This window comes from Melitaea cinxia, chromosome 25 (assembly GCF_905220565.1).
Source record: "Melitaea cinxia chromosome 25, ilMelCinx1.1, whole genome shotgun sequence".
NCBI lineage: Eukaryota > Metazoa > Arthropoda > Insecta > Lepidoptera > Nymphalidae > Melitaea > Melitaea cinxia.
Genome location: NC_059418.1, coordinates 7,445,100 through 7,457,490, shown reverse-complemented (window position 1 = coordinate 7,457,490; position 12,391 = coordinate 7,445,100). Strand labels below are relative to the sequence as shown.

Sequence of the window (12,391 nt, the reverse complement as noted above, 5' to 3'; positions counted from 1 at the left end):
GCTGTAAGAATAATCTTAAAATAAAATTTATTAATTTATTTAATACTTTCATGTTATAACAACAAGTTAGAATTAACTTTATTAATAAAGGCAAAGACGATCTTGTCAAAAATTGTTGAACAAATTTTAAATTTTAGTATAAAAGCAATTTTTTTATATAACAACATTATTTAGTTAGTGTCAAATTGCAAATAAAAACATCACAAATCTTCCAACTATTCTTGAAAAATTGTTCTAAGCGTTAAAAAAATATATTACGAATGTAGAATATTAAAATTTTATATGAAACTTTATTTAATACTGTGATTAAGTAATTTAATAAAAATAGAATTTTGAAGAAAATATTGTGAGGTGCGTGAAAAAAAAATTAAATGGTTAAAAATCTGAAATGAAATAAATTTTTCGGATTTTATCGCGCTTTATTAAGTTTTTTAGATGCCCGACGTTTCGGATACTTTACAGCAACCACGGTTACGGAGGATGTTCTCCCCCAAAATCCGATAAAGTTGTTTTTTCATTATACTTGTTAAGAATCACTAATTCATGACGGTACATGCTTATTGCTGTGTAAAAAGATTCTCAATTTAACCTTAATATTCATGTTTCTTTATGAACTTTTATAACTAAGTTTTAATTTAAGAAAAGAAATTGAATTTAATTTTTTAGGTTATATCTTCAAATCGCAATATCGAGAAAATTCAGACCACAAATTTAAAAAAATTGAGCCAAGTACAAGAATAGAGAATATAGCCACCCCCTCTCTTCCCGTGGGTGTCGTAAGAGGCGACTAAGGGATAACAAGGTTCCACTACCACCTTGGAACTTAAGTAGCCGACCGATGGCGGGATAACCATCTAACCGCTGGCTTTGAAAAACACAGGCCGAAGACGGGCAGCAGCGTCTTCGGTGCGACAAAGCCAGCCCTGCGGTCACAAACCCGCCTGCCCAGCGTGGTGACTATGGGCAAAACACATGAGTTCACGTTATTTTTGGCGTAATTTTGTGGAGGCCTATGTCCAGCAGTGGACTGTATAGGCTGTAATGAATGAACAATGATAATTGCTTCTTTATTTTAAAAAAAAAGTCATCATATCTTAGTAATCAATCAAGCTAAAAATTAAAAAAAAATTGATCCAAAAACAAATGATTTATACGTTTTGAAGGGAAACCAGAGAAAAAAAATTCTCACAACAATAATAAAAATAAAAAATGTCAGCCTGGAAATTAAAAAAAAAAACATATTCAATGATTCTCAAACTACTTCTTAATTTAAAAAAGAAATCTTACCTGTATCATGCAACTGGCCAAAAATAAAAAATAAAAACTAAACCAAATTCACTTATCTCTACTTCTAAAATAATAATAGAAAATCTTTTCACAGAAAAAAAAATGGACGAAGAACTTGATTCATCAGAACTGGGTACACAGAAATACTGGCAAGAAACTTACATAAAGGAAATACATAATTATGAGGACCATGGTGATCCCGGCGACGTCTGGTTCGGTGAAGACAGCGCAATAAGAGTTATCAACTGGATATGTGATTTGGGCATTGATAAAAATACAGCAATCGTTGATCTGGGTAGGTGTAAAGATTTTGAAAGATTTGTTACCTTACTCACACCGGAACACAACACTACTTTAGAGTGTATTTAGCTGTAATCTTCTGAAAGTTAAAGTTCTTCTCTAGACGGGCTGCTCCAGATTTCGAGCAGGATATATTGTGCAGTGCCTTACCTCATTAAAAGTTATAATATTTATCAGCTTAGACAGTATTTTTTGACTCATAATATGATACTGAATTCTAACACCAATACACATACACACAGACATAACACACTAAAAAAAAAATACAATCAAATTAAGACCTCCTTTTTTTTGAAGTCCGTTTAAAAAAGTATGTGTCAGACCCAACATGCAACTGCGGATTACTCCATAAGAATGATTAGTTTCAAAATTGAAATAATATTTTCTCTTTCTCGCTTCTCACATTTTAAATTACATAAGAAAAATAGCAATACACTAACTTACAAAAAAAAAAAATGGCAGTTATAGATTGCCAATAGAAGTGAAAATTCATGCACGTTGGTGACGCGAACGCACGAGATTTCACCCATCCCAAACACGTCTAACGCGCACACCACACGCCCGTTGCGCGCGAACCACGAAAAAGAAGTTTTCACTGCAAAAAAATGGATTTTTTTTATATCACTAGGTTGGCAAACAAGCGTACGGCTCACCTGATGGTAAGAGATTACCGTTGCTTATAGACGCCTGCAACACCAAAAGCATCGCAAGCGCGTTGCCGACCCAATCTCCAATCTCCCCCCCCAGGAGCTCTGGTTACCTTACTCACCAACAGGAACACAATACTGCTTGAAAACAGTATTTTTTAGCTGTGATCTTCTGTAAGATCAAGGTACTACCCCAGTCGGGCTGCTCCATATTTTGAGTAGGATATTCCTGCTGTGCCCCCCACCTCAGTTAAAGATTCAATGGTAAATTCTAATTTTTCAGGTTGCGGTAATGGTTACACACTATCAGAGCTAGCGAGAAATGGTTTCACAAATTTATTAGGAATCGATTACTGTGAGGAAGCTGTGACATTAGCTGAAAAAGTTAACAAAAATGAATTTCCCATAATAAAGTTCAAGGTATGACTCACTCACTCATTTCAGCCTATCTCAGTCCACTGCTGGACAGTAAGCGCCAAAAATGGCGTGAACTCTTGTGTATTGCCCATAGTCATCACGCTGGTGGGTTGGTGACCGCAGGGCTGGTTTCGTCGCACAGAAGATGCTACTGCCCGTCTTCCGCCTGTGTATTTGGTAGTCAGCAGATAGTTACCCCGCCATCGGTCGGCTTTTTAAGTTCTAAGGTGGTAGTGGAACTCTGTTATCCCTGAGTCGCCTCTTACGACATCCATGGGAAAATAGGGGGAGGCTATATTCTTTATTGCCGTAACCACACAGCAGGTAAGATATGACTAACTTAATCAAATGAAGCTAAACGATATCTTTATATATATATCTTCAGTGCAGTGGCGTAGCGTAGTGGTAGGGGCGGCCCGCCCCGGGCGGCACTTTTTTAGGGGTGGCAAAATTTAACAATACTTACATAATAAAAATATTCTGTAAAGATTTTAACCATGTTTTGTTGCATTATTTTTATCGAAACTACAAATTCAATTCAATTCAAAAGGAGCACGGAATTTTTAATTACTTATTTTATGGCGAAGTTGGGGAATCCCTTTTCTTTCAATGATATTTTGTAGCAACTGGCAACGTTTTTACTTGTATAATCAGCGAGAATGACTTCTATTACATACAAGAAGACAGCTATCCTTTAATTGAAACCATTAATTTGGACCATTATTCTGAGTATCAGACAACGTGAATTTTTTATCGCAAAACCATAGAGATAAAGAATTAAAGATCTGGAGGTTTTTCATACCTCTCCGGTGAGTGAAAAATCGCACTTATTCATCTAAAATCGTATTCTGTGGTTAATAACTATTTCTATTGCTCTTATTCTAGCCACACAAATATCGTTGTTGAATTTGGAACCACGTAAAAAAGCGAAGAGCCAATAATAAACCTACCAAAAAAATTAAGAAATTTCAAAATTTTCTGACAAGAAATTTCACTACTTCTTAACTCAGAATAGTGTTATGAGTATACTGGCTAAGTAAAAAGATAGCTGCCCCTTACATCCTGTATATAAAGTTGAATATAGTTTATTTCACGTACGGGGAAGTCCCTTTAAGGTACGGGGATGTACGCGATTCTTTGAAAAAGTTTGACAATTCGAAGAAAATTTTATTGATGGATGGAGTTGTCCATTTCACATATCTTAATTATGTTACACTTTCCAAATTGTGATTTTTGTGCAAATAAATAGGTGTAGTGGTTGTGAAATAATTCAACAACTTTGTGAAAAATTGAATTTTTCAACTCTGTGAGTATTAAATATTATATTTATGTAATTTTATCTTGGAATGTTTGATGTGTTGTTCAAACTTTGATTTATTAAAATAAAAAAACCGCCAATATGCGAGTTTTACACTCGCGTACGAAGGGTTTCGTACAAATAGTCTAGTCAACAAGTTCAAAAACGTGTTCAATAGAAATAAAGCTCCTAAAAATATGTGTGATAGCTCATTATATTCGGAATGCCGTCTAAAAAAATGTTTTTTAAGGGTTTACTAGCACATAAAAAAATTGCGATTGTTATTTATTTACAAAATAAGATAAAGAAGGTATTTAGTTTTTCATTAATAAAATCTAAAATAATGATATTCGAGGAATTTTAAAAAAGATCCTGAAAGAGGAGAAAATTTCGAATAAAAAAATTTCGCCTCCCGGAACTCTAACTCTATTATTTATATAATTTTTTTTACTCTGAAAATAATGCTCCGCGAGGTCGTGTGACAATTTTAACAGGTTGAATGCCGGAATTTAGCTTCATATAAAAAAAAAGTATCCGCGATGCCGGTTACTGTTTTTTTTAAAAATATGCACCTATACATATAAAAAAAGTAAAAACATTGTTACAAAGCATATAGTATATATATAAGTTATATATATATACAAGTACCCACGCGGAGTCGTCGGCATAGCGCAAACATTTTTCTAGATACGACGCCGTGAAACTCCACGCGGAGTCGACTCCCCGTGGAGTCACTCGGCACTAAACAATACTGTTTAAGATCAGTTTTGAAATAAAACACATGACACATTATTACAGAATGCTTTTATTTTGAAATAAAAGATTTTCATGAACATATACTATTCTTAGCAATTATATTAAAATTGAGAAAATCAATAATTAGTAACAAAACGTCAATTTAAGTGTCCAATTAGTATCATTTTTAGAAAAAATAAAATCAGAAAATTGAAATAAGTAATAAAATTACAAAACTTATCATAATTTAAAAAAAAATTAAAAAATAAAACTTCAAAATTTAATTCGTCGTAAATCGACCAGCATGATATGCATCGAAGCACTGCTGATCACATAGCCCAGGCTGCTCTAAGCACAAAACACAGTGGTAGCGTGTCTGCTTGCGAATTTTTCTTACAGCGGTACATTGCCGACAAACTTTTCGTTTTACTCTATTAATTTTTCGAACGTGTCCAGGTGCATCTTTTTTAGTTTCTTCAGTTTTATTTTCTATTTTAGTTAATTTGTGAACACGTTCCGAACGAGTGGGAACCAGTGAGCTTGTTGAAACTGAACACTCTTTTGGAGGTAATAACTCATTTATGAGGGACATCCTGAAGTCGTACATATTCAAGTGTTTCCCAGAAAATCTGTTGTATAAAATGTAGGCATTCAAAATTTGTATTTGAAATACATGTATGAGGAACTTTTTATACCACCGCAGCGTTTTCCTTTCACACGGGTAGTACGACAACATTTGATCTTGCCTGTCAATGCCAGACATAAACCGATTATAAAAAGCTAAAGCTTTTGGTTTCTCTTTTGAGATTCCCCTTTTATTGGTCACCGTAACCATTTCATCATCATGTTCTGTTGATATGTAGGGAATGTATCGTTTATCCCTGTAGCATCCAATGTGAATGCCATTATGAAATACAGATTTATTATCTCCCTTTTTCATTTTACTATTCACAATCTCAGGATTGAATTCACGTTTTTTTCTCAGAGTTCCAGTACAGTAAGTCTTGTGAGTAAGCAACTTCGCGGCTAAATTATAGCTATTGTAAAAATTGTCCATATAAACTGAATGGCCTTTCCCTAGGAAATCTTTCAATAGATGTAGCACCACCTTTTCTGTGTGGCCTTTTCCACTTGTTATATCGGCCGAGCCTCCATACAGATGCAGTCTTAGAACAAGGCCATCGGGTTCTGTAAGCATGTACAGCTTCATTCCATATTTGTGTTTTTTGTTTTTTATAAATTGTCTAAAAAATAAACGACCTCTGTAGAGAATCATGCTTTCGTCAAGTGATAATTCTTTCTGAGCGCATATTAGATAATTCATCTTGTCATTAAATCGTTCGATCAATTTCTCGACTTTGCTCAATCCCCCAGCTGATGAGCTGGAAAAATGCAAGCATCTGAACAGCAACAAAAACCTGTTCCGCGACATATACTGTCTGAAAATTGGAATGTTGAATAATCGATCCGTTTTCCAGTAGTCCGTCAAACGATTAAGACGAATAATGCCCATATGTAAAATTATGCCAAAAAATACTTTTATCTCAGCGACATTTGTGTCTTTCCAGTCCGTTATTCTTGATTTTAGCGTAACTCCTGGCTTCGTCAAAACATCAATAGCATGCTTATTAGTTTCTCGAACAATATATGTCAGAAATTCATCATCCAGAAATAAACTTAAAAAATCTATAGCTTTTGACTCATTAGAAACCAGCACTTTCAAACCAACGTTTTCCGTTTCCAGGAAATCAAAAGTCTTCATACCTTCATTTATTGTTGACCAAGGTACAGATGGTCTTTCTAGCGCTCTTTGCCCTTGAGACGGTCCAGGAACATTTATTTTTGATGCCAAATACTGCTCAACTTGGAGAGACGCTGACGATTGAGGCTGTTCGTCTGGGGCAGAGCACTCGGCTTGACTATCTTCAAAGTCTGTATTTTCAGAGTCTGAAGACGACGAATCAGTTGAATGTGGTTGATAGTTATCCAAAGACGAGTCACTAAAGTCAGAGTCAATTTGTTCAAGAATCTCTGTAATCTCAGAATCTGGAATTGCTGTATTTTCCTTTCCTAATTTACGAGTACGTGGTAAGGTAGTAGTCGCAGATTCTTCATTTTTCGATATTTCAGTTCCTAATGTATACTTAGTACGTACCAAGGTCGTTGCAGGCTCTTCATTTTCTGATGTTTCGGGTGATGAAACAAACACAAGACGGCGTTTACGTCGCTGTTTGCCAAATGATGAACGCGGAGTTTCAGCGTCCATGGCTCTCATAAAAAATAAGCAAATAAAAAACCAAAATTATTTTACGACGTACGCTAGGCTATAGGCTCACGCCAACCGCGAAACAACCGCCCACCTACGATGCCGGCGGCAAACTGAGGTTTAGAAACGTAACGGCTAGGCACCCCCGCGCGGAGTCGGCGGCACTGTAACGGATTTCATGCCAACTCCGCGCGGGGATTCCGGCATTCAACCTGTTAACTCATTTTAGCGTTACGCTCATTGTACGCCTACGCCGCATCTTATCTCTCTTTCACTCGATTGGCCTATGCGTTCGAGGAGAATTTTTTTATTTAAAACTAGGTGTGCCCGCGATTTCATTTCCGCGTGGAATTAAAAAAAAAAGTTTTTGTTCAGTTTACAGTTATAAAATTAAATAAATGTCTAAAATAAAAGTAGCCTGAGTTACTCCTTATTACATCAGCTCTACCAGTGAAAGTCCGTCAAAATCGGTCCAGCCGTTTCAGAGATTAGCCGGAACAAACAGACAGACAAACAAAATTTGTAAAAAATATTATTTTGGTATGTGTACCGTGTATTGTATCCGTCCATATGCATTTAGTAAAAAGCGGTTATTTGAATATTACAAACAGACACACCAATTTTTTTTATTTGTTTAGATGCATAGATATAACCTGTACAATGCAAAATAATGATAACTGTTTTTACCGAAGAGTTCTCTATAACTGAGGTAGGGCACAGCAGGAATTTCCTGCTCAAAATATGGAGCCGCCCGACTGGGGTAGTACCTCGACCTTACAGAAGATCACAGCTAAATAATACTGTTTTCAAGCAGTATTGTGTTCCTGTTGGTGAGTAAGGTGACCAGAGCTCCTGGGAGGATTGGGGATTGGGTCGGCAACGCGCTTGCGATGCTTCTGGTGTCGCAGTTGTCTATAAGCTACGGTAACCGCTTACCATCAGGTGAGCCGTACGCTTGTTTGCCGACCTAGTGACATAAAAAAAATGTATGTAATGCATACATTAAACTGAAATATCTGACTGATTGTAGCACGCATAAATATTTTAATATATTTCTTTTCTTGTTGTAAGTTTTAAAATATAGAACTTCGAAATATGCCAAGACAAACAAAATAAGGGTTTAATGGCATTGTTACTGTTGAAATAAATAAACTACCAAAAAAAAAAAATCTAAATAAGAGGGCCGCAAAATTTTCTGCCGCCCCGGGCGGCCGACAACCGCGCTACGCCACTGCTTCAGTGCCTTTGTTACTGAACTCCTAAACGGCTGAACCGATTTGGTTAAAATTTTAAACGTATATTTGTATGGGTTCATGGATGGTTTGAAAACACAATTGGACCCGGTAGGTGGCGCTGCTATTGGTATGTCAGCAACCAAATTCGGTAGCTGTCTTCCGGGCCGGACAACGACTGCCGGGTGTCCCCTAGTGTGAATATATATTAAGAATAGTCTAATACTCTAAGGGCCTCACCAGTTGCGGATAAAGATAATCCTACACATAGGTTCTAAAAGTTAATAGCTGGATGCATAAAAGGCCTACTATCTACTTCCTACTACTATCTACTACTTTAACTTACCTTTATTTATTTATTTATTATTAATATTGGTGAAAATAATCTCTCATAAAAAAAGTGTGCTTTAAACTACACGACTGAAGTGAAACTTCTGCACAACAGGCCTGCTCTGTGTCTTAGATATACGAAACGTTACTGGCTATGAGAGAAAGAAAATTTGAAAATCTCTAGCTCCGCTCGCCTCGCCCGATCACATATTTCGTTATCACTCTTGTCACGCATTCACCAGCTTACCCCCAAGTCCAACGTGCATAAAGAAGTTTTACTTCAAAATTATTATTTTGTTTTCAGGTGTTTGATATAATAAACAATGACGTGGTTACATTAGGAAAATTTGGTTTGGTCCACGATAAAGGAACGTATGACGCGATATCGCTAAACCCGGACAACCCTAGGGAACACAGACAGAAGTACATCGAACAAGTGGTTGAAATGTTGCAGGATAATGGTAATTATGTTATAACACAGTTACACTTCGACTTACGCTACCCCGATGTGTACCTTTACTTACGCTACTCTGACTTACGCTACTTTTGACTTACGCCACTCTGACTTACGCTACTTTGGCCAGGCTACCCTTTCTCGATAAATGACCAATTAAATTCTAAGAATTTTCCAATTTGAACCAGTAATTTATAAGATTAACACGTTCAGGCAAGCTCTTCAGTTTTATATATATATATATATATATATATATATATATATATATATATATATATATATATACTTATACTAATCTCAATTGTTTTTTACGTGAGTGCCTTAATGAAATAAAATTAGTTGCATTAAATAATAATATTATTTTTTGTTACAGGTATATTTGTAATAACGTCATGTAATTGGACAGAAAGTGAATTATTAAAACATTTTCAAGAAAAATTGAAATTAAAATGCGTGATACCGACGCCACAGTTCAAATTTGGCGGGAAAGTCGGCAGCGTTGTATCGTCTATGGTGTTTGAGAAAAATGTTTTTGAATAAAATTAAAAAATATATATTTATATTTGTTATTTTTTTCGTGTTTTAAAAATAAGTCATTTAGCTATTTGCATTGTATTAATCAGGATACAAGCAAAGGCATTAAATTAAACCACATACATTACATACCATTAACAGACGGAGAACACGTTAGGCTGTCGGTCCCGGTTGTTACCATATAGGTACTCCTGATAGCGGTCGTTACACATAAGGAATATACCCCGCCGCCAACCCGCAGTAAAGCAGCGTGGTGGATTAAACTCAGACCCTTCTCCTATATTGTGAAAGAGGCTTAATTATGACAATGTCACAGGCTGGATCATTCCCTCTGTACCACCGAATTGGAATGTAATTTGTACAGAGAAGTGTCGACAAGAAGCTACTCTGTTTAAAGGCTAAACTCTACACCAATTAAATAAATATATGCATTAAGTAACAGTAAACAATAATAAAAAGTATTTCATGAGAATTGACAACAATTAACAAACGAATTCCAAGTAAAAACGAAAACAATAGCGTGTCAAGGTCGGTTCATTGAACTCGGTCAATGACAACCACCGAAACTAATTCTCGTTAACGTCTACAATAAATATCATTTTGATTGATTGATTGGTTTAATAGCGACATATTATTTTTTTGCTCGCAAACGAAAAAAGGGGACTTCAATAACGTCGACCAGCAACGTAAGTAGACGTAAAAATAGTAAAGTAAATACGCATTATTACAGATACATTAAAAAAGTTCTCATCAGGTCTCGATCTTTAAACGAGATCACATCACAAGCACCTTTCGTTTAAAAAAAGAACCGTCAAAATCGGTCCGACCAGTACCTAATAATTGTGTTTACAGGCAAACGAAGAAAATCCGACTTCAATTATATCGACAAGTAATACAACGTAGGTATACGAAAAAATAGTCAAGTAAATACGCATTATCAAAGATTACTCCAAAAGTTGTAATCAGATCTCGATGAAATTTAACAACCACATGATAAACATCGGCTTTCGATTAAGTTAAAAATCATCAAAATCGGTACATCCAGTAAAAAGTTATGCGGATTTTCGAGAGTTTCCCTCGATTTCCCTAGGATCCCATCATCAGATCCTGGTTCCCTTATCATGGTACCAAACTAGGGATATCTCCTTTCCAACAAAAAAAGAATTATCAAAATCGGTTCATAAACGACGAAGTTATTCCCGAACATACATAAAAAAATTATATACAGTCGAATTGAGTAACCTCCTCTTTATTTTGAAGTCGGTTAAAAATTTATGAGGTAACATACGTAAAAAATACAGTCAAATTAAGAATTTCTTCCTTTGTTGAAGTCGGGGGACATCTATTAATTACGTGAGCTCAGAACGGGTGGGGAGAGGTCCAATGAAATCTCACCAAATCTCATTTCAACCGAGGGGCTAATCGATAATCTCACATCAACTTCAAAAAATATAAAATATTATAATATATATATATATATATTTTAACTCTTCATTTTGCCTGTTAAATTAAATCTCATGACTATTAAATAAAATATGCATGTATCTGCAACAGTCAAATAAAATTAATTCATATCTGCCTTAAACTACATTTTAAAAAAAATCCTTAAAAACTCAAATTATTCCTAATAAATACAAATAAAACAAAATATATCATGTTCAATTATTTTATTAAACATTTCTTCTTACAATTTTAATAAATTATTATAAATATTTTGCATTACATACTTCTATCACCGTATTTTTTATCCTACAACTTAAAATCATTTTCACGCTTACAGCATAATTTCGTTTAACATCAAAATTTTCTACGTAAAAATTCTTTAAATAAAAGTAATATGTGCGCCAGTACAAATACCTCATCATAGATTTTTTATTTTATAAAAGTACGAGCATATTTCTAATTTGGGGTTATCCATAAAATACGTTTGTAAATAAGGGAGATAGGTCTGTCAAAGGGAAGATTTTTTGGTATATCTCAAAATAAAAAAAACGAGTGTTCTTTAGACCACACGACTGAAGTCCCTCTCAACTTCCGTTCGCCTCACCCGATCACACTTTACGTAACGCGCTCGTCACACATTCACTAGCTAACCTACTTCCCAAGTCGAACGTGCGTAAGGAAGTTTTACATCAAAAATATATTCAACTTAAGCTATTATAATCAGTAAATCATTAATGTAGGGGAGGGCCTAGCTTTTGTAACGTAATATTTGTTAGTGTAATTTAAAGTTTGACTTAGTGGGGGGTGGATGAAGGCGGGGGAGGTGTAATTGTCGTGGCATATTTTATGGATGGCCCTTACATATAAATATGTTACAACAACTAAAATACATATAAAATTTATGTACACTACATCGCGGTTCTACAGTTTAAAAATAAAAAAATTAAACCTCTCCTCGTGACTAAACTAATGCTTCTATTAGCCTGATGTTTTGTCTGTATCTTATAAATGGTAATTAATTAGGGATTGCAATCCGATTAACCAAATCTGAAAACCGAATCCGGCTTCATTATACACTTATATCGGATCTTGTGTCTAAAGTCTAAACTAATGCTGCAGAAAATGGATACAAATCCATTTTGTACAGTTCCAACATCTCAATAAATTATACTCTTCTATTTAATCTACATAATATATTTCCCATTAAAGAAAATAATTTTACACTTTTCAAGATCCATTTTCACCGATATCAACGTCTATGGTAACTGATCATGTATTAATCGTAACATAACGTTACAATATAGCCTGTAACCTTCTGCGATTCACGTTTTTCTTGAATATTAAAATATTTTAAAATGCACGTTTAAATTTTAAGAACTCATTTTTTTTTAATCGCGCTTTCAGGTTCAGAAATTTAGGGCAAAAATTCAGTTTTGAGAGAGAGAATGT

The 12,391-nt window shown here is 34.9% G+C and overlaps 1 protein-coding gene across 2 annotated transcripts; it reads left to right on the top strand.

The window, feature by feature from the left end:
* The first annotated feature begins 329 nt into the window (after nt 1-329).
* On the top strand, nt 330-9,525 carry LOC123665988 (EEF1A lysine methyltransferase 2). 2 transcript variants are annotated; one of them, XM_045600205.1, is made up of 5 exons: nt 330-351; nt 1,382-1,582; nt 2,518-2,654; nt 8,816-8,972; nt 9,339-9,525. In XM_045600205.1, exons 2-5 carry the CDS (start codon nt 1,390-1,392, stop codon nt 9,503-9,505), a joined length of 654 nt encoding a protein of 217 aa, XP_045456161.1. In that variant the 5' UTR covers nt 330-351; nt 1,382-1,389; the 3' UTR covers nt 9,506-9,525. The 2 variants fall into 2 exon arrangements, with proteins under 2 accessions (XP_045456161.1, XP_045456162.1); XM_045600206.1 differs by lacking the exon at nt 330-351 and having other exon boundaries at nt 1,022-1,582.
* Nucleotides 9,526-12,391: the final 2,866 nt, after the last annotated feature.